The sequence below is a fragment of the Rhipicephalus microplus genome, chromosome 9 (genome assembly GCF_043290135.1).
Source record: "Rhipicephalus microplus isolate Deutch F79 chromosome 9, USDA_Rmic, whole genome shotgun sequence".
Classification (NCBI taxonomy): Eukaryota; Metazoa; Arthropoda; class Arachnida; order Ixodida; family Ixodidae; genus Rhipicephalus; species Rhipicephalus microplus.
This window is the reverse complement of record NC_134708.1, coordinates 123,409,571-123,431,949: the sequence shown is the minus strand read 5'-3', so window position 1 is coordinate 123,431,949 and position 22,379 is coordinate 123,409,571. Positions and strand designations below refer to the sequence as shown.

Sequence of the window (22,379 nt, the reverse complement as noted above, 5' to 3'; positions counted from 1 at the left end):
TCTAGGATTGCTGAACCGCTCACTCGACTCACTCGGGAAGATGTTCCATTCGTCTGGGAGGAAGAACAGGACGCAGCTTTCTCTGAACTACTGGAGCGTTTGCAGACACCACCAGTCCTCGCTCACTTTGACCAAGACGCTGATACTGAAATTCATACTGACGCCAGCAACGTGCGTCTTGGTGCTGTCCTCGTACAACAACAAGAGGGCACAGAGCGAGTGATAGCGTACGCTAGCCGCATTCTTTCCCGCGCCGAGGTCAACTACTCCACGTAAAAGAAAGAGTACCTCGCTGTTGTATGCGCCACTATGAAATTTAGGCCTTACCTTTACAGACGCCACTTCAAGGTAGTGACCAACCACCATTCGTTGTGCTAGTTAGCCAACCTACGGGACCCGTGTGGGCGACTGGCACGATAGAGTCTTCGTCTGCAGGAATACGATTTCACGATCGCTTACAAATCGGGCCGCAAGCACGAAGATGCTGATTCATTATCCCGTGCACCTGCCGAAGTTTGTGGCCACGACACCGAGGGTGACGATGGGGCCCTTACTACAACAGATCTGATTACGCGACAGCGTGCGGACAATGAAATTCGCGCAGTTATCGAAAACCTTGAAGGACGCAACTCGTCCCTACCTCGATGTATTTCTCGAAGTCTGTCGTCGTTCTGTCTGCGAGATGGGGTCCTGTATAAGAAAAACTCCAACGGCAATGAGAGAACCTATCTTCTAGTCGTGCCAACTGACATGCGTGACGACATTCTTCTTGTCTGCCATGATCAGCCCACATCTGGTCACTTAGGTTCTTCTCGAACTCTCACTCGAGTTCGACAAGCATACTACTGGCCTAAGCTTTCTGCATCAGTTAAGCAATACGTGAAAAGCTGCCGGGAATGTCAACGCCGCAAATCCCCGCCACTAAAGCCCGCGGGGCTTCTTCAACCAATAGAACCACCCAGAGCGCCATTTGATCGAATAGGAATGGATTTATTGGGGCCCTTTCCACTATCATCTGCCGGCAACAAGTGGATCGTATTAGCCACCGACTACTTGACGAAGTACGCCGAAACAAGGGCACTACAACGCGCTACTGCTTCCGACGTCGCCCAATTCTTTATGGACCAGATCGTTCTTCGACATGGCGCCCCGTCGTGCGTAATCACAGACAGAGGAACAGCATTCACGGCTCAGCTCATTCATGACGTATTCAAGCTCAGCTACACGAGCCATCGCAAGACCACGGCATATAATCTGCAGAGCAACGGCTTGACAGAGCGACTCAACAAGACCATCGCTGACATGTTATCTATGTACGTAGATGTGCAGCATAAGACCTGGGACCAGGTGCTACCGTACGTCACATTCGCGTACAATACTGCCGTCCAGGAAACTACTCGATTCACGCCTTTCCGTCTTGTCTATGGACGTGAGGTCCAGACCATGCTGGATGCGATGCTTCCACACAATTGCGATGCTTTGATCACTCCTGATGCTGTGCAGCTTACCCAGTACGCCGAGAAGCACGCCAGTTAGCACGCCTACACATTATGCACCAGCAGAGTATGGACGCATGCCGCTACAACGCTCGCCATCGACAAGTTGAATACCATCCAGGCGATCAAGTTTGGGTGTGGACTCCAGTCCGATGCCAGGGATTGTCAGAAAAACTGCTAAGTCGCTACTTCGGACCATACAAAGTCTTGCGACGCGTGAGCGATGTGAACTACGAGGTAGTCCCTGACGGCGCCTTCTCGCCACGACGGCGAAGGCACTCCTCAGAGATTGTCCGCGTGGTGTGCCTGAAGCCGTACTTCACGCGGTAGTGCGACTGCGCATGAACCTTATCGCTGTTTTTGTGTATGTGCGTATTTTGTGTTGGTTCGCCCCGACTTTCCCTTTGTACTTTCCGAGCATCAGAGTGATGTCTTTTTTTTCTCAGAGGGGGAATATTGCCACTTGGCCGCTAGTTACGGCGAGCGCAAGCCATGGCTGCCCGCGAGAATGGAAAACGATGTTCTGGGGCAGCGCGTGCTCTGGCTAGTTGTTTATTATTGAAGCAGCCATCTTGGCAGTTTTAGGTGCGTCTCCCCGCCGGCTCAGTTCTTCCTAGTTGAAAACCTTTTGTAGCACGTGACAATATGGTGGCTTTGGGACGTTAAACCACACATATCAATCTATCATTTAATTCAGCTCCTTTCTGAACTCTCAAAAAGATTGTCACTGGCCAAGAATAAGGCACGGCAAGTTGTCTTAACGCTATAGCGCAAAAAGAAAATCACTTGCTATGAGACGGCAACAAATACTAGCAACCTGGGGCTTGTTTCTGCATATTCTGAAAGAGTGGCCGCCATCGAATAGGCTGACATTTTCTTGAAATTAGCTTTTACATATTACAAAAAAGCAGCGACAGAAGGACGTCTTAACTTTATTGAAGGAACCTGCGCCGCCAACTATACCACCAGACGAAATATTTTAAAACCGATGACAAAAAAGGCAGTACTCTCTTTCAAAATATGAGTTTCTTAAGCAAAGCCAAGTGAGTTATGCGCACGAATTCATTAAAACAAAAGCACGTAATCACAGTCTAGCAACAAACCGACCGCTCGTCGTACGACTTGCGCTTATCAATCAGCATTCACGGATCGCTCTTGGTCGCGACAGTCTACATCGAACTGCTTTTTTTTCATGTTTGGCCACTTTGTCTGCCATGCGGCATACGTTATCGCGCCGGTTTTAAAAGTTGAAGGTTTGTACTCCACGTTGTGTGGAAAGCGGCGAACTAAATGTGATGTCCCGAATTGCTGAGTATGCAGAAAGACCAAGTCTCCCTGCTGCGTCGCGGCGTCGCGGGTACGGTGGACTGTCCATAGCTATTGTTCAAGTGCGGAGCTTGCAACAGCAGCCTCCAATATGGACGGCTTGATGACTTCCCCCAGAGCGTAACGCGGGGCACCGCGAGAGCTTACGTTCCAAGGTAGCCATATCATGGCAGTAGGAACATGTATTAGTAGGCTGTATTTTGGGATAAATTTTGTTCCAAAGCGCGGGATTAGGGTACGCCCTAACCTGAAGAAGCCTGAGTGTCAGAGCCTGAGGTCTGCTTAGTTTTCTGTGCAATGTTGGGTATTGCCTTCACGCCATGTAAAAACGTTTTGTCTGTTCATAATACGAGATGGGGGGGTCACGGTTCTCCAAGACATCAGTGCGCCCTCCCCCCCCCCCCCCGATAGCTACACAGTTTACTAGTCCTCGCACAGCTATGTGGGCTGATTCGTTGATTTTGGGCGGAACTCCCTAAATGCATACCATATGAGTTGGGAACCAAACGAGTGTGTAGCACTGAAAAAAAAAATTGGCCCCGTATCTGCATGTTACACTGCAAATGTCGTCGAAAGACGATAGCCTGGCGTCTGGAGAGAGTAACCAAAACGTTTATTTGATGTTCTGTGCAAGAAAATGGGTAAATGGTAAACTAGAGGTGCTGCGTCAGAGTGCCTTGAGCGTGCAGTGGAGGCGAACGAGCGCATCAGGTCACACCACTCGTGAGACATCAGCGCAATCTGGCAATTATCTTGAAGAACGAAGCACGCACGCCTTGCGCGCCCGCCTCAGAGGTGATAAGGTGTAGAACGCAAGGCGACGGGTAGGCGCCACCACCGTTTCGTATTAGCAAAGCGTTGGAAAAACTTGCCTTTTCGTGAAAGCGTTGCCTGGTCAGCGCAATGTGATAAACGCTACGGTCCTTATAATTACTTATGTAAGCCTTTTCTATTAAGAGACAATATTGACGTGTTGTTATGATGCCTTATATATGCGCAATAGTTACCTTTTAATTGACAATGACACTTATATGAACGCTCAATCATGAGCAATATTGGTGAGCACTGCGGATGGGGTCGGCCATTTGGAGTATCGTTTGGCCACTTTGGAGGTGTTTAGGGTACCGTTAAGGGTGTAAAAATAGACAAATGTACAGACAGACAGATAGACATACAGACTAAAATTTTTGCATCGAAGGAAGGACGATTTTAACGCGATAGCCTCAAATAGTTCGTATCGAAGAAAACCAGCCGCCGGTGTAGGCCCCGTTGGTTGAAAAATCCGCTGAAGAATCCACGCATTCGGGAAAAAAAAGTGCTCAAGGTCACGAGGCTCAGTAGTATCTTTGCCCTGCCACCCCTCCCTGCTTAGCTTCCAGCGCTTTCATTGGACGAGCGAAGAAATAATGCAATTGCAGCATGTGACAATCCTTTGGAACTCCACTCGCACTGGACGGATTCTTAAAATTTTTGCGCTGTTGAATTCGTGAGGCAATAGGCTCTTCTAGTGAACTCATTCCATGGTTACTTGAAAAGGTGTTTCGGGGCCCCTTCAACGCATTCTGTTCGACAGGGGTCACGACGAACACGAGCCCATTCGGCAATAATAGTATGTGCTGGCTTAACCTACTGTGTACGTGTTTGTGTGCGTGCGTGTGTATGTAACAAAACATATGAGTAAGTGTGCACTTAGTGGTTGAAGGGTGCACTAGGGGCCGCATTTCGCTATCGCGTTCAGCTTTTAAAAGTGAAGCTTAATGGTACCCCATTTTTTTTGTTCACAACAAATGGGGCCGACGCCGGCGGCGGGTTTTCTGCGACACGAACTCTTTAACGCTATCGCGTCAATAGAGGAGGTGCTGCGGCGGTTGTGCGTGCTGGGCGCTCTTCGAGGATATCGCAGCGTCGACAATTTGGACAGTGCGCCGCTGTTTGCCGCGCAATCACGCCACCAGGCGGGACGCCATCGCGGCAGGCTTCCCGCTAGTGTGTGCGTACCTTTCCCGGTTGTCCCCGGCGTTGTGAGGGTTAGCGAAGCCGATCGCGTTCGTGAATGGCGACATCAACACAGAGGCGTGAGCCAGGGAAGCCAAACGCAAGCGTCGGCAGTGAAAGACCAGCGACACCGACGACCTGCGAGTCAAGAACACCAATCGCATTCGTGATCAGACGACGCGTGGGTAACACCGCCGAGCCGCCATCCATGAAAGCCGAGCGCAAGCGTCTTCAGCGCATCCCGCCTCACGTGTCTTTGCGTTTCAAACAAAGGTTTACTCGAGTAACCACTACACGAAGTTCCGCTTCAAACCGTTTTGCCAGCACCCTTGTCGACGCCCGTTTCAGCCGGGTCAACGCCGTGCACACCGCTGCATCTTCGCATCCCATCAGGGCCCCCTTCCAAGAGATCGACCATAGATTTTTACGGGCGAAGCTCCTAAATGCGTGGGTCTGTTCATTCCTTGTATGTATGTGTGTGACCACCTACAGTTGCACCTTTGCCAACTGTCCACCACTTTGTCCTTGCACACATCCCAATACGCCCCGTCACCGATCCACCACTGGACCGACCATAAAGCAAATACTGTTGTGAAGTAGCAACTATGAAATGCATGATGGTTGTGTACGTGTATCCAGGAGCGCGGTTAATAATGATAGATTGTATCACAGTGATTGATTTATATGTAAGGTTTAACGTCCCAAAATCACCACATGATTATTGTATCAGTTGGTCCATTCCTTGTTTGTACGTGACCGCCTATAGTTCCACCTTTGCGAACTGCCCATTACCTCGTCCTTGGAAGCATCTCACTCTGCCCCATCACCGATCCACCACTTCACCGACCATAAAGCCGTTTTAATGAAGGGGGAACGTAAGAGATGCATAGCTACCACTTACGAATAATAAAATTTCTTGTATATGTAAATACAGTGTCGGTCGATTCTTTGATGACGTAGTGTGCGATATTCATGGATGGTTCACGGTTTAGCGACGAAACCCTCCAGCGCTTCGCGCCACTCATCATCATTTGCTCCATGATTATGTTGTAATTTTTTGTATTTTGGATGCATTACGTTACTGAAATATGTGACTGCAACTCTGAAAAGAATTTTATTGTTCTCGCAATGTGGTCGCAAACACTTGGAAATCTTCTCAGAAGCCTAGGTAGCAGCTTTGGCCCTCTGGACTGGTTCAGCGTCCGTACGGCTGTAAAAGAAGCAATAAAAATATTATCAGGCAGGATTCATCACCTGTTGAACCATTCGCCTGCTATTCTTCTTACTCGAACATTGGTGCGTCTTCTTCTGGCAGCGATACTATGTCAACCTCAATTCGGTGTCGGGAGAACCCGACGACGAATGCGGTCTTTTTTATGAGGGAAGCTTTTCGTAATCGCGCCTTCTCCAATGTCATTACGCAGTTCCGCGTGTGATATACCCCGTAGTAGAGGAGAAGGTAGAAATGTAGAGGCAGTAATTAAAGAGTCCGCAAAGGCCACAAGAAAATTAAAGTTTTTGTGCGGTGAAGGAACGAGGAAAGGGGGAACGTGGAGTGCTCCCTTTTACCCCTTCCCTCGTTTCTCCTTTTTTTTTGTCATGCAAGAACAGCCACATTTTTGGGGCCTGTGCAAAATCATGAACCGACACATTCAGTAAATTGCACGTCTAGATTTTTGAATAAGAGGCCGCGCTGTACTTGAGCTTGGGAGGCGCGTTGGAGACAAAGCGTCTGGCAAAGGGGGCACAAATCGCATAATTGCACAGCGCAAGACTACGAGTACTTACGACATAACTACAGAAGAAGAGACAAGGACAAAAAGAGCTTCTGTAGTTACGTCGTAACAACTCGTAGTCTTGCGCTGTGCAAATATGTTGATTCCCAATCACCAACTAGCCCAAGCATCTGTCTTATCTAGTCACAAATCACAACGAGGTATAGGCGGTCAAAACTGCCCGCATGCCCGAGGAAGTCGCCAGTGGCAGTGGGTGTTGACACGAGAGCGCTTTGTTGTTTCGATAACAATTATCTGCGTGGAACTCGCTTTTCTTTTTATTCCATTGGCAGCGGCCACTGAAATGTTCTCCTACAACACCCAGTCGCAGACACAATATTGCCCGCGCGCATCTCCAACGTCACACCTCTAGCAGCTCCCTTTTCACCTTTTCGCTATCGGTAACCACGATAAGTTTTGAGAAAGCTTTGTACTGGCCCAGCACATGACGCGAACGAAGTAATCGACCGAGCATCCCAACCCAAAACCATGTTTTTGCATTTGTATTGGCCGTTTCCTTGTTCCCGGTATGTGCTGTACCAGTGCAAGTGCGACAATCCAGCTCGCCTAATGTTCAGCACTTCAAAGGAATCGATATTTCCTTTCCACGGCTGCAAAATTAAATTGATTTAGCTTGAACTCATCTAGTCTGAGTCAAAATTCATCACAGCATTCTTTGCAAGGACACACAGGTTAAGCTTTTGTTGTTTTGTGCCAATTTATTGGTCGATTTGGTATCTACGACCCATAGGTTGCTTCTTTTCATCAACATCATGCTCGTATTCCTGCAAACAATACCTCATAATAACCATAAATATGACCATCGCTTTATGAACAAGGTCATTGCACTAACTGAAAAACAGCACTCGTTTTGTTTCTTTCTCTTTCTCTGCCTTCGTGTTTCGCACTGTTTACTCTTACAATGAATCGTTACCAACTTGCCCAGTTTTCAGTTTTACTCTATGCAAAGTAGTTCTTTTACTTCAAATTTTCACAACTTTACAGTTCAAATAAGGCTTGAGAGCTTAGAAAAAACTGGCAAGGATACGTAACAGAAACCTCCACTTTCCAACCTAATAAAGTCAAGCTTTACATTCCTGATTGCATCTCATGCGTGCATATACGATGTTTTAGTTGTGGAGAAAACGTACTAAGAAACGTGCAGAGATTGCAAGCCAGTTATATATATATATAGTGGAAAGAAGTGAAGAAGTGTGTACCTAAGGGCTCGTTTTTTCGTGTTTTGACACAATATTATGAGATCTAACAGAAGGGAAGTTATTAGAACAAATGGAATGTAAATAAAAAGAAAGAAAAGAGGGTGAAAAAATAACCAACCATGAGCAGGTATATATATATATATATATATATATATATATATATATATATATATATATATATATATATATATATATATATATATATATATATATATATATATATATATATATATATATATATATATATATATTCAGCATATCTTTTCACCTACTTTTCTTCACGTTTACTACACAATTAGATCTAACAATGGACAACGTTTTGCCAGTCACTAGACTCTGGCAAGCCACCCTCATACATTAGGAAAATGGTGCAAGTTCTGCGTCACCCTACGGAACAGCGTTATCCACTCAAAGCGCTCGCGCTATTTCAAGGGACGCAAGGCATCGATGTCGCAGAAGATTTCTGTGCGCAGATCGCCAACCAAACCACTCATCCAGATTCTCCAGTGAGAGGTGATGTCCGCCGTTCCCGTGACTACCACATGGACCTCCCTTTTACAATGAAGGAGCTCGAGGCGGCACTAGCTCACTGCAGGCATTCAACTACTCTGGGCCCAGATGGTATTCCGTACCGAGCCTTATGCAACCTTGGGGAAGATGCAAGGAGAGAACTGTTGAGCCTTTACAACATCTCGTGGCAAAATGGCAAGGTTCCTGACGACTGGAAAGTAAGCCGCTTGTTACCCATCTCAAAACAGGGCAAATTCTCACTCGAACTCGCCTCATACCGCCCAATAGCACTGGCCAGCTGCGTAGGGAAGATAGTGGAACGGATGATACTGGTCCGCCTGGAGTGGTATCTTGAATACGCCAAGATTTATCCGAATTCCATGGCTCGTTTCCGACGCGACCGCTCTTCCATTGACAATGTCGTTGCTCTAGTTTCATACGTTCAGCACGAAAGATCCCGTAAGCGACTATCTACAGCTTTGTTTCCAGATGTGAAAGGCACGTATGATAATGTAATACATGAAGCCATTTTAGGTGCTCTTGCGGTAGTTGGCCTTGGTGTTCGAGGCTTTCGGTGGATTTCGAGTTAAGTGGCTGCAAGATCATCCTTTGTGTTAACAGAAGATGGCCCAACTACGCGACGCTATACTTCCAGGGGTGTTCCTCAAGGCGGAGTTCTTAGCCTGACGCTATTCAATCTTGCACTAATTGGCCTTGCTGAATACTTGCCAAGCACCATTAAGATCTCAATATACGCAGACGACATCTGTGTCTGGACTTCGGCAGTTACACGTCCTCAGATACATTCCCGGCTTCAAAGAGCAGCAACTATGATTGCCAACTGCTTGCTCAAACAAGGTCTCAGCATATCACCAGAAAAGTGCACGCTGGTGGCCCTCACTCGCGAAGCAATGACCCTTTACGCAATCCCAGTCTGAGGGCGACCCATTTCTTACGCCAGAACCCACTGGTTTCTGGGCATCATTACTGATAGGGACCTCCGTTGGAGTCCGCATGTGGTCTATATGAAGAAGCACCTGACCGCTATTTCCCATTTGTTCAAGTTCCTGTCAGGAAAGACAAGGGGGATGTCAGTAGACGCAATGATGGAACTCTACAGAGCCCTGTTTCTAGGTTTCTTGAGATATAGCTTGCCCGTGCTTAGCAGTACCTGCAAGACCAATGTTCGTGTTCTACAGGCAGTACAAGCCCAAGCACTGAGAGCGTGCCTTGGTCTGCCCAGATGTACGTCAAAAAACCTAACCATTCCAATTGCTGGTGACTAGTACCAGGAATCAAGAAGAAATCTGAGCTTTCATCGCCCGTGCTGAAACAACTGTCTCGCTTTCTTTTGCACGAAAAATATTCAGACAGTGTAAATATATATATGCCGATGGCTCCACGAACCGCCAGCGTTCGTCAGGTGCAGTATTGTCCTGACAAGAGGTGTTACCTTCATCTTTAGGACTGACCCCTCCACGGAATACAGCAGCGGAACTAGTTGCTTTGCGCGCTGCACTTTGTTTGGTCAATCGGGAACCACCGCAACAGTGGTCGATTGTCAACGACTCAAGGGCTGCCCTACAATCTATGCTCTCAGCACTGCGTCGCGGGCTATACGAAGAGCTTGTTTTCGAAATTCGATGCCTTCTTCACATTTCACACGAGAAAGGGCATCATGTGACGTTTCAGTGGCTGCCAAGTCACTGCGGCGTCATAGGGAACGAGCATGCAAATACTGCCGCGTGGGCAGCTCTTGAATAAACACGAGAAGAAGCCCTACCACTTTCGCGGACCGATGCAGCCAGTAATATTCGACGACTTGCGCGTGATCTCGTGTTTTCTCTATGGGACCCACAAAGCAAGCAACCAGACGAATCACCAACACCACCTGTCCTCTTTGATGGCTCTCCGCAAGCCCACTGGGCTCGACCAAAGAGAAGCCACCCTTCTTCAGTGTTTATGGCTAGGAGGGGCTTTTACAAAATCCTATTCTTTTGTCATAGGAATGGCCGACAACGCTCTCTGCGATGCCTGTCGTTGCGAAGAGATGCTACACCACATCATGTGTGACTGTCCGTTGTATGACGTCCAGAGACAGTCACTGGCGTCCGTTCTTGCGCGCATCGACAACAGCCAAATGCCTGTGGACACTATTCTCTCAAGTGCCCGAGAGAAGATATTGCAACAGAAGGCGACAAAAGCTCTGTTGAAATTCCTACGCTACACGGACTTGGAGAAGCGGCTGTAACACCAATGTCCCACACCGCGAAAGACAACACCGGACTATGACTATGTGTGCGCGCGTGTGCTGCCGAATTTACTGTGTTTATCCCTCTTCCCTCTCTGCTCTCTATCTTTCATCTCAACCATCTCCCTCCCATGCGCAGGGTAGCAAACTGGCTGCCTATAGGCTGGTTAACTGCTCTGCCGTCCTTTTCCTACTATTTTCCTTCCTTCCTAATACATTCCCCTAAACTTTCCTTTGCGTTGTTGTCAGTTGTATCTCATTAATATTGTGTCAAAACACGGAAAAGTGAGCCCTAAAGTGTACACTTTCTATATATATATATATATATATATATATATATATATATATATATATATATATATATATATAGTAATAAATCCGAATAACGGACGCTCTGCTGGTAGTGAAGAAGACGATGATGATCGGTGGCTATAGTAGTAGCTCGCGCGTGCCGCTCGCCATCAGCCAGGCCTGCCTGATAAAGCACATTTTGCCAAGCTGCGTCCGAACTTTTCTCGACGTACAACACCTCTATTTTAAGTGGTGGAGGAGCCGTGGTTCCCATCAACCTGGAACTTCACAATCGGACGCTACCCTCACCGTTCACCATGACTGCTCCTGGCCCTTCTCAAGCTGCCTTACCAACGACAGTCTACTGTACTGGAGTGCCTCTGCAACGCTACCCACCAATTTTTTGCGGCAACGACGAACAAGACGTCGAAGACTGGCTCGTCGAGTACGAAATCGTAAGCGCTTCCAACAAGTGGAACGCCTGCGACCAGCTCACAAACGTGCGCTTTTACCTCGCTGATGTGGCCAGCCTCTGGTTCAAGAACCACGAAGGCGAAATCACCAACTGGTCCACGTTCAAGACCACCATGGCCGCGGTATTCGGTCGTCCCGACGTGCGCCGGCTTCGCGCGGAACAGCGTCTCCGTATTCGAGTCCAGCGCAGGGACGACACCTTTACAAGTTACATTGAAGATGCCTTGTCTTTTTGCAAGCGCGTCGATGAATCTCTAACCGAACGTGACAAAATCAAGCACATCATCAAAGGAGTTGACGATGATACCTTCCAGATGCTGGTCGCTAGGAATCCACAGACCGTCACCGATGTTCTCCAGCTCTGTCAGGAGTACGACGAGTTGCGTAAGCAGCGTGTCTCGACGCGCAGGGCCGCTGAAAATGCGGCTGAAATTTCCGCCCTCGTGCACGACGTCGCTGCTGATCACACCGTCTTACTACCCCACATCTAACTATTCATTCGTGAAGAAGTTGCGCATCAACTCTCTCTTGTGTCTGAAGCATCCGAGCCAGTGACCTCGTTAGACCCACGTCTACGTAAGGTCATGGAGACACAGGTAACGCAGGCACTGCCTCCATCGCCATCTGTCCCTACGCCCCTGACCTACGCTGTCGTCATTGCTAGACCCCCAGCCCCACCTGTCTCTGGCGCATACCGGGGCACTGGGTCCTCCTACCCTACGACGCTGCCTACATACACGGCACCCCATCCTATTTCACCCCCTGCACCTTCTGTCGTTAACCCATGGCGCACCTTGGATAATCGACCCATCTGTTTTGCATGCGGATTTGTGGGACATATAGCATGCTACTGTCGCCATCGCAACTTCCAGCTTCCAGACCATGGGCATTCTGCAAATTGCCAGGCTGCCCAGAATTCTCAGCGACCATCTTCTCCTATCACTGACTCATTGTCCCCACGACGCCCTGTCGATTCTCGCCAGTCATTACCGCCCCGTCGCCGATCTGTCTCCCCGATGCTTCGGCGCACGAGCCCCGCTCGAGAGGGAAACTCACAGCCGCAGTTTCGGAGGCAAGAACTGCGTCGTCCTCGAACTCTCCAAGACCTCTTCTTTGTCATCCCAACGAAATTGATGTGCTAGTACAAAGTGTTGCTGTACGTGCACTTGTCGACACAGGCGCTGTCGTTTCTGTAATTAGTGAAAAACTGTGTCGCGATTTGAGAAAAGGTACAACGCCGCTTACGAATCTTGCTCTGCGTACAGCCCCTCCCATTTCATCGCGCCGACGGCTCAGTGCACAGCACGCGTTCCTATTCAAGATGTTTGGTACGCCGTCAACATTGTTGTTTTTCCACTTTCATCTTACGACGTCATACTGGGAAGGGGTTTCCTTTCTACCCATCAGGCCCTCGTCGACTGCGCTCGTGCTGAACTCACGTTGACGAATCCGTGCCTTGATATCGGCCACCACAGTCTCTCGTAAGTGTTTGCCGCCGCTGACGTCCGCATCGCGCCGTTGTCCGCCGTCCTAGTGCCTGTGTTTTCCCCTGCTGCCACTAACTCGATGTTCTTGTTCCAACCAACTACACCCAGTGTCACCACCGAATCATCGTCCTCTAGTTTGCCGTCATCAACTTTTCCAATGGTTCGGCAGAACTTTATGCGTGCAACGTTTCTGCTTGTCCGTACATCCTGCTACGCGGTGAGTGTCTTGGAAGCCTCGATACCTTAAATTGTATTTTCGAAGACCCGATGTATCCAGGCATGCCATTTTCACAGACTTGTGCCATTACACCCGCCACTGACACCAATGAACCTATGGATGTCTTCTGCAAGACCATTGATTGCCACCTCATGCCTGGGCAGCAGGAACAGCTGATCAAGCTCCTCCAGCGTTTTCGAGCCTCGTTTGACCACAATCAGCCTTCCTTAGGTCGAGCGTCATCTGCTGTTCACCGTATAGATACCAGTCAAGAGACGCCATTACGGCAGCGTCCATATCGTGTGTCAACTACCGAACACCGTGCCATCAATGAACAGGTTGACGATATGCTGACCCGTGGCATAATCGAACCGTCAAGCAGTCCCTGGGCCTCTCCAGTTGTGTTGGTGAAGAAGGACGGATCCACCGGGTTTTGCGAGGACTACCGACGTCTCAACCGAATCACGCGCAAGGATGTCTATCCGCTGCCACGCATTGGCAATGCCTTGGACTGCCTACAAGGAGCCGAATTTTTCTCGTCTTTAGATCTGCACTCTGGATACTGGCAGGTACCAATGGCAGAGGCTGATCGCGAAAAAACAGCTTTCATCACGCCCGATGGGCTTTACGAATTCACAGTCATGCCCTTCGGCCTCTTCAACGCGCCAGCTACTTTCGAGCGAATGATGGACTCTATCCTTTGAGGCCTCAATAGTAACGCTTGCCTTTGTTATTCAGATGACATTGTCGTCTTTTCAACAGATTTCGCCACCTATTTAACCCGCCTCGAGAAAGTCCTCGCGTGTATTTCTGCCGCGGGGCTGCAACCGAATCTGAAGAAGTGCTATTTCGCCGCTCGAAAGCTTACGATCCTTGGCCACGTGGTTTCAAAAGACGGCATTCTTCCTGATGCAGCCAAACTTACAGCCGTTTCAGCGTTTCCCAAACCGATCACCATGAAAGAGCTCCGAAGCTTCATAGGCCTTTGCTCTTACTTCCAGTGCTTCGTCCACAATTAAGCGACGATCATCGCTCCTTTGACCAAGCTCCTCGCTGGCTCTAGAGGCCTTTCAGCCTGGTCTGCCAACTGTGACGATTCTTTCAATGAACTGCGCCACCTCCTCACGTCGCCACCTATTCTGCGACACTACGACCCATCGGCACCCACAGATATCTACACCAATGCTAGTGGTGTCGGGCTAGGCGCTATTTTTGCACAGCAGAAACACGACTCCAAGAGTACGTGGTTCCCTAGGCAAGCTGAGCTCTTAGCAAAGCCGAAATCAACTATTCTGTCACTGAAAAGGAATTCCTCGTCATTATTCGGGCGATAGAGAAATTTCGACTTTACGTGTATGGGCGCCCTTTTGACGTGGTGACTGGCCACCAGGACTTCTGCTGGTTTTCGTCAGGATCTAAGCGGTCGCCTCGCCCGATAGGCGTTACGCCTCCAAGAATATAATATTCGCGTGGTCTATCGCTCCGGCTAGAAACATTCGGACGCAAACGCCCTCTTCCGTTCGCCCCTGCCCCCTGACCCGGACTTCTGCGAAAGTATAACCTGTGATGCCACTGCCGTCACCATCGCTGACATGCCATCTGAGCAACGCAAGGACACTTGGGTTGCTTCGATTATAGACATCCTGGCTGGGCGGACGGCTCCCCCCCCCCCCTTGTCGCACGTTGCGTCGGCAAGTCGAGCACTTCACCACTCACGACGACGTGCTGTACCGAGGCAACTACGCACCCGGTGGACGTCAGGGGCTACTCCTGATTCCATGTAATCTTCGATCCGAAATTTGTTCCACGTTTCATGACGACCCCCAATGTGGCCACGCAGGTTTCTTGAAGACCCATTCTCGCATACGTCTCCGATATTACTGGGTGGCATGTACCGTTTTATACGACAGTACGTTCGGGCCTGCTCGACGTGCCAGAGACGAAAAACTCCCCCCAATCATGCCAGCGGTACCTTATTACCCTTACCATGCCCATCCCGACCATTCGACCGCGTTGGCATCAATATCTATGGTGCCCTTCCCAACACTGCTGACGGTAACCGCTGGATCATAGTTGCCGTCGACCACCTCACGCGGTATGCCGACACTTCATCCCTTCGCTCGTCTACAGCAAAAGACGTTGCGAGTTTCGTTCTTCACAACATCGTATTACGTCATGGAGTACCCCGGGAGTTACTGAGCGATCGTGGTCGCGCACTCTTGTCAGACGTCATCACAGCATTGCTGCGTCAGTGCCACGTCGTTCACCACACTACAAGCGCCTATCATCCCCAGACCAATAAAATGGCAGAGCGCTTCAACCGCACCCTTGATGACATGCTGTTTTTGTACGTCTCGTCAGACCACTCCAATTGAGACCGAGTGCTCCCGTTTATCACGTTTGCTTATAATACCGCCATTCATAGCACTACTGGGTTCTCTCCTTTTTTCCTCCTTTACGGACGCGAACCTTCTTGCATTATGGACACCATTTTTTCGTACAAACCTGACTCCTCAGAGTCCACGACTTTGTCGCAAGCCGCTACATACGCTGAAGAATGCCTCCAACTGGCAAGATCGTTCACAACCCAAGACCAAGGACGCCAAAAGCACCACCTGACGCATCAAGTAACACTCCTTCCTACGATCCAGGTTCACTCGTCTGGCTGCATGTCCCTTCTGCTACACCTCGCCTTTCTACCAAGTTGGTCCCAAAGCATCACGGCCCATATCGTGTGCTACAAAAAACATCACCGGTGAATTACCTCATCGTGCCACTGCAACCATCTTCTGACCCCCGTCGTCGTGGCCAGTAAATTGTCCACGTCTCGAGACTTAAGCCCTGCTACGACCCTCCCGTGTTTACTGGTCCATAGGTCAACAGGATGGCACCTTATTCACGGGGAGTAATTATAATGAATCTGAATAACGGACGCTCTGTTGGTAATAAAGAAGACGATGATGATCGATGGCTGTAGAAGTAGCTCGCGCACGCCGCTCGCCATCAGCCCAGACCTGCCTGATAAAGCACATTTTGCCAAGGTGCGTCTGAACCTTTCTCGACGTACAACGCCTCTCTCTCTCGCTTTCTATATATATATTATATATATATACAAGTAGATCCTCCGTAAGCGGGTAAGCGGTCACAACGTGGTTTATTTCAACGTTTCGGCCTAGAGTCTTGCCTGATGAAGGCCAGACTCTAGGCCGAAACGTCAATATATATATATAAAATGAGATCTAACAGACAATGATGCCAATGAATGTATATTACATTGATTAATAACCTTTCCTATACATCTACATTTCTTGGCATTATTGTCTAATAGATCTCATTATATTGTTGGGTCAAAACACAGAAACGAGCCCTTGAGCGTATATATATATATATATATATATATACATATATATATAGTGGGAGTAATAATTCAATGGGCCAGTCAGTCTTCGTGAAGGTATGGGATATGGCACAACGGGAGCGTTGTCAACAAGGATAAATATATTTATTTCCGAACAGTTTCGGGAGGGGTCCTCCCTTCATCAGGGGATAAGTTATACTGACATGAGCTTCCAAACTTCGTTGCTGCCGCGTCCCTCTCGCTTTGAAAGATGTTTGCGAGAGTGAGAGGGAACTAGAAAAAGAAAAAAAACAAAAAAGGGGGAGAAAAAGACGAAAAAAAGAAAGAAAAGGAAGAAAATAAAAAAACGAAGAACCACTGTCAACACGAAGAACGAAACCAACTGTCCGTCTACATCCACATACGGTTCATTACCGGCAAAATGTTAAAAGCAATGTTACCGACCCATTCTGTTCCAGGTCGATTCTATTTCCTCCCCAAAATACACAAGGCAGGTAATCCGGGACGTCCAATAGTATCCAGTAACAGCACATCAACAGAAAATATATCAGGATTGATCGATTCCTTAATAAAAAACATCCCCCAAATTTGCGCTATTATCTAAAGGACACAAACCACTTCATCTGCGAAACTTCAAGTCTCGACATCCCAGGCGGCAGTTTTCTGGTGACCATGGACGTCTGCTCACTGTACACCAACATACCCCACCATGACGGAATAGCGGCTATGGTTTCTGAATATGTAAAATCTGACTCATCAACTAGTGTAAGTGGCGAGGTACTGTTTACACTTCTTGAACTTGTACTAAATTATAACCATTTTGAGTTCAACGGCAAGCATTTCCTTCAGGTCAGTGGCACTGCAATGGGCACGAAAATGGCCCCAAACTTCGCGAGCACCTTTATGGCTTCACTTGAAATCCCATTCATTGAGGGACGCACCTTGAAACCTTTCTACTACAGAAGATACTTAGACGACACTTTTATGATATGGAACCATGATGAGGGAAGTCTTTTCCGCTTCATGGAGGATTTTAACAAATGCCACTCGTCAATAAAATTCACGCACAAACATTCCAAAACTAGCATTAACTTTTTGGACGTCACTGTCACGGTCGAAAATGACCGCTTGTCAACAAACCTTTACAAAAAGCCTACAGACCGTCAAATCTACCTACATTTCAACAGCAGCCACCCAAAGCATTGCAAAACGGGTATTCCATATTCTCAGGCCTACCGGTACCGAAGAATATGCACCGATATGCGGGAATTTGACAGACACGCGGAACACCTAAAGCATTCCTTATTGAAACAAAATTATCCGGAAGACATTATTGACGATGCCATACTACGTGCTCGCAACGTGAACAGGAATGATATAATTAAGGGACCAAACAGAGTATCTAAAACGACTTCCCAAACGAACCTTGTACTAACTTACTCCTCATCAGCGCCACAAATCAACAACATACTTTCCCGCCATTTACACATAATCAGGCAAAGCAAACGACTAACTTCTATTTTCGCGAAGCCACCTCACGTGGTGTACCGCCGGGATAAAAATCTGAAGGACATTCTTGTCAGACCAAAAACAAACACCCCCAACATTCAATCAGGGTGCCATCCCTGCGGAAAAACTCGATGCGAGGTATGCCCACAGATGGTCACAACACGTGAGTCCAAAGCGAACTTCTCGGATTTCAAATTCTACATAACTGAGAGCCTTAATTGTGACTCCAGTAACGTAATACACAAGCTACATTGAAACATCTGCGGGCAAGAATATATCGGCCAAACAGACACGCCATTTCGGCTGCGGTTCAATAATCACCGGTACCACGCCACTTCACTGCCGAAGCTACCTTTATCTGGACATCTGCGCCTGCGAAACCACAGTTTTGAAAATATCAGCATAACTCTTTTGCAGTCCGGTTTCTCAAACAGATGCGAGCGCGAACAGCGTGAGGCATATTTTATTTTCAAATTTCGTACATTAGTAGCCGGCATCAACGAGGACCCCGGAAAACTCAACTGCCTCCGAGAAGTAAGCCAGGAGAAAATTGGTGACAAAGATTGATAGCTGGAGACCATGCTTTTTTCTGACTGACTCGTACGTGTACAGTGTCCTTTCTTGTTTTTTTTCTTTTCTTTTTTTTCTCTTTTTTCTTCCTTTTTTTCTTTTTTCCACATGTACATACAAAGTGTTTACGTTCGCCTACCACTTGATGACCATTGAAGGGAAACGGACGAAGATTAAAGGTAAGTAGCCGACCGACCCAATAACGAGAAACCCTTCCTTTACGCACGCCGCCCGCCGCCCGCCGACCGACCCATTACGGGGAAACCCCTTTCTTTACGCACGCCGTCACGGACCTTCCCGGCACCGCGGCGACAATCTTGGGTGGCCCGACACACGTCAAGAACTGAACAGCACGTGATATGAACCGTATGTGGATGTAGACGGACAGTTGGTTTCGTTCTCAGTGTTGACAGTGGTTCTTCCTCTTTTTTACTTTTTTTCTTTTCTTTCTTTTTTTTCCTCTTTTTCTGCCTCTTTTTTGTTTTTTTTCCTTTTTCTAGTTTCCTCTCACTCTCGCAAACATCTTTCAAGGCGAGAGGGACGCGGCAGCAACGAAGTTTGGAAGCTCATGTCAGTATAACTCATCCCCTGAAGAAGGGAGGACCCCTCCCGAAACTGTTGGGAAATAAATATATTTATCCTTGTTGACAACGCTCCCGTTGTGCCATATCCCATATATATATATATATATATATATATATATATATATATATATATATATATATATATATATATATATATATATTAGGTTGTGCCTTGAGGTTGTTAACAAGGGACTATTGATTAGCTGTCGGGTCGTAATAGGTTCACGCGCTACATAACGTGACACCGCCAAACAGGCTCATAAAGACTGTGCCACACTCACCGCCTTGGCAACTCGTGACGCTGTCTGACACTTCCATGTTCAATTCACAATATATTCTAAATAAAGTGGTTGGGGAGATAGCCGCCTTGGTAGCTCACTTAGTTGGTAGGGCATTGAACGCGTTATTCGAAGGTCGCAGGTTCGGTTCCTGGCCATGGCAAGTTATCTTTACACCCAGTTTTCTTTTTTCTCATTTACATTACCATTCAGTCTGATAACTTCCCCTATGCTTTCCTTGACATTCTTTTCCGTTAGATCTCATTACTATTGTGTCAACACACGGTAAAACAAGCCCTTCAGTATATATTCCTTTCATATATATGTGCTTAGCCTACGTTAGACAAGCTGCCTTTGTGAAATTGCAATATTCTGCCGTCTCACTTGCTATTAGGGTGTCGGCGAAGCATATATAAACATCCTGAAGAAATCTACAGGGGACCAACTGCTACCATAGTGCTTCATAAAAAAAGCAACTGAATACAATCCAACAGGGTGTAAGGCAGAGGGAGTAGAATCTTCCTAATGCTATTTATTGCGTGCTTACACAAGGCATTTGAGGCCTAGAATGAAAAAAAGTTAAGGATAAGAGATAATGAAGAGTACCTTAGTAATCTGTGCTTCGCCGATGACATTGCATTGCTGAGTAACTCAAGGGATTAATTGCAACTCATGATTACAAAGCTACACAAGGAGAGCAGAAAGGTAGGCCTTAAAATTATTGAGCAAAAAACGAAAGTAATGTACAACAACCTTGGAAGACAACACAGCTTCGAGATAGGTAATAGTGCACTAGAAGTAGTAAAAGACAATGTCGACTTAGGACAGGTTACAACCACGGAGCCGAACTACAAGATTGAAGTAACTAGAAGAACAAGAATGGTGTAGAGCACATTTGGCAAGCACTCTCAAATCATGACAGGTAGATTGCCACCATCTCTCAAGAGGAAGATATATAACAGCTGCATCTTGCCGGTACTTAGCTACGGAGCTCAGACTTGGATACGTGAAAAAAATAATTGATTGATATGTGGAATTCAGCGTCCCAAAACCAACATATGATTTTGAGAGATGCCGTAGTAAAGGGCTCCGGAAATGTAGACCACCTGAGGTTCTTTAACGTGCACCGAAATCTCAGCACATGAGCCTACAGCATTTTCGCCTTACAAAGAAGGTTAAGCTTTAATTTAGGATGACGCAGCGAGCAATGGAAATGAAAATGGTGGGTGTTACCTTAAGAGACAAGAAGAGAGCAGAGTGGATCAGAGAACAAACTGGGGTTAAGCATATTGTTACGTAAAATGAGACGGAACGTGACGATTTGCCAGTGTATTTACACCGTTAAATTCGGAGCGCAGCACACAGAGCGAGCGAACCAGTACTTTTCGTCATCATCTACAGAATGGTTCACCCTTCATGCGATAGCTACGTAGCATCACTACCCGGTTGTAAAAGCATCGGCTAGGTGCACTTTATACGTGTTTTTCAGAAGGAGGGCGGTATGGTTTCAACCTACTGACGTGGACTACGTCACTCGGTGTGTTTGCAGACAGGTTAGTCCCGGAGACTGGAATGACCTCATAGGTAACGTCCGTCACCCGTCGTATGATACGGTAAGGTCCCTTGTACTGAGATAGCAACTTCTTTGACAATCCAACACGACGATATGGGCACCAGACAAGCACTAGAGAACCAGGTGAGAAGTCAACGTCGAAATGCTTGCTGTCGTAGAAAGCCTTCTGGGTTGCTTGTGCAGCCAACAGCCTAGAGCAGGCAATCTGACGTGCGTGGTCGACACGAGCGATAGCATTACGTGCGTATTCACTCGGTGGAGGGGTAGTAGTCAGTAGTAGGGTGTCCCGTGGTAAAGTCAGATTACGGCCATAGAGCATATAAAAAGGTGAATAACCTGCGGTATTATGACGAGATGAATTATAGGCGAACGTCACGTGAGGTAGCGCTAGATTCCAGTCATGGTGGTCAGATGAGACATACATCGAGAGCATGTCCGTGAGGGTGTGATTTAGGCGTTCGGTAAGGTCATTTCTTTGAGGATGGTAGGAATTGGTCAGTTCGTGTTGCGTTGAGGAAGAGCGCGAAAGGTCGTCGAGTACGCGTGACGAAAATGTGCGTCCACGATCGGTGAGCGATTGCCGAGGAGTGCTATGGTGTAGAATTACATCGTGGAGCAAAACGTCGGCAACGTCAGTAGCAGTGCTGGTGGGGAGCGCTCTAGTGATGGCAAACCTGGTCGCCTGGTCTATAACAACGGCTATCTACTTGTTCCCCGAGTTTGATTCAGGGAACGGTCCGCGGAGGTATGCACCAACACGAAAGAAAGATTCCGTAGGGATGGAAATCGGGTGAAAGAGTCCAGCAGAGAGCGCGGCAGGTCGTTTTCGACGTTAGCATTTATCGCAGGAGGACACGTAGCGTCGAATGGACCGCGCGAGACCACGCCAAAAGAAGTTGCGCCGGACGCAGTCGTACGTGCAAGATACGCCCAAGTGGCCGGCAGTTGGTTTGTCGTGAAGCTCATGCAGGAACACTGAACGTAAATGGTTAGGCACGGCTAGAAGTAGCTCAGGGCCATCTGGCTGGACGCTACGACACTACAGCGTGCCATTTGGGAGAACGAACATGCGTAGTGACACGTCGTTAGGATCAGATTCCAGACGGCCAATGAGTGACCGCAAGGAAAGATCGCAACGCTGTTAGTCTCCAATCTGACGAAACCTAGACATGGACATGACTCTGCAGAAGCAAGGCTCGCCGACTGATTCATCTGGTTGGTCAACAGGGTACCGTGACAAGCAATCGGCGTCCAGATGGAGGCATCCAGACTTGTAGGCAACTGAGTAGGAGTACTCCTGAAGACGCAACGCCCGACTACCAAGTCATACAGAACGGTCCTTCAGTGAAAAAAGCCAGCAGAGGGCGTGATGATCGGTGACGACAAGGAACGGGCAGCCATACAAACAAGGATGAAATTTCGAAACCGCCCAGACAAGGGCAAGACATTCTCGTCCTGTTATAGA

General features: G+C 47.8%; 1 protein-coding gene across 1 annotated transcript in view; it reads right to left on the bottom strand.

Moving 5' to 3' along the window:
* Positions 1 to 5,912: 5,912 nt before the first annotated feature.
* The window catches only part of LOC119163039 (uncharacterized), a 162,788-nt gene continuing 146,321 nt past the window's right edge, over positions 5,913 to 22,379 (bottom strand). Inside the window, exon 18 of the mRNA XM_075874273.1 lies at positions 5,913 to 6,027. Coding sequence (XP_075730388.1) covers positions 5,982 to 6,027 — 46 coding nt within the window. The 3' untranslated portion in view covers positions 5,913 to 5,981. The remainder of the gene's footprint in view (positions 6,028 to 22,379) is intronic.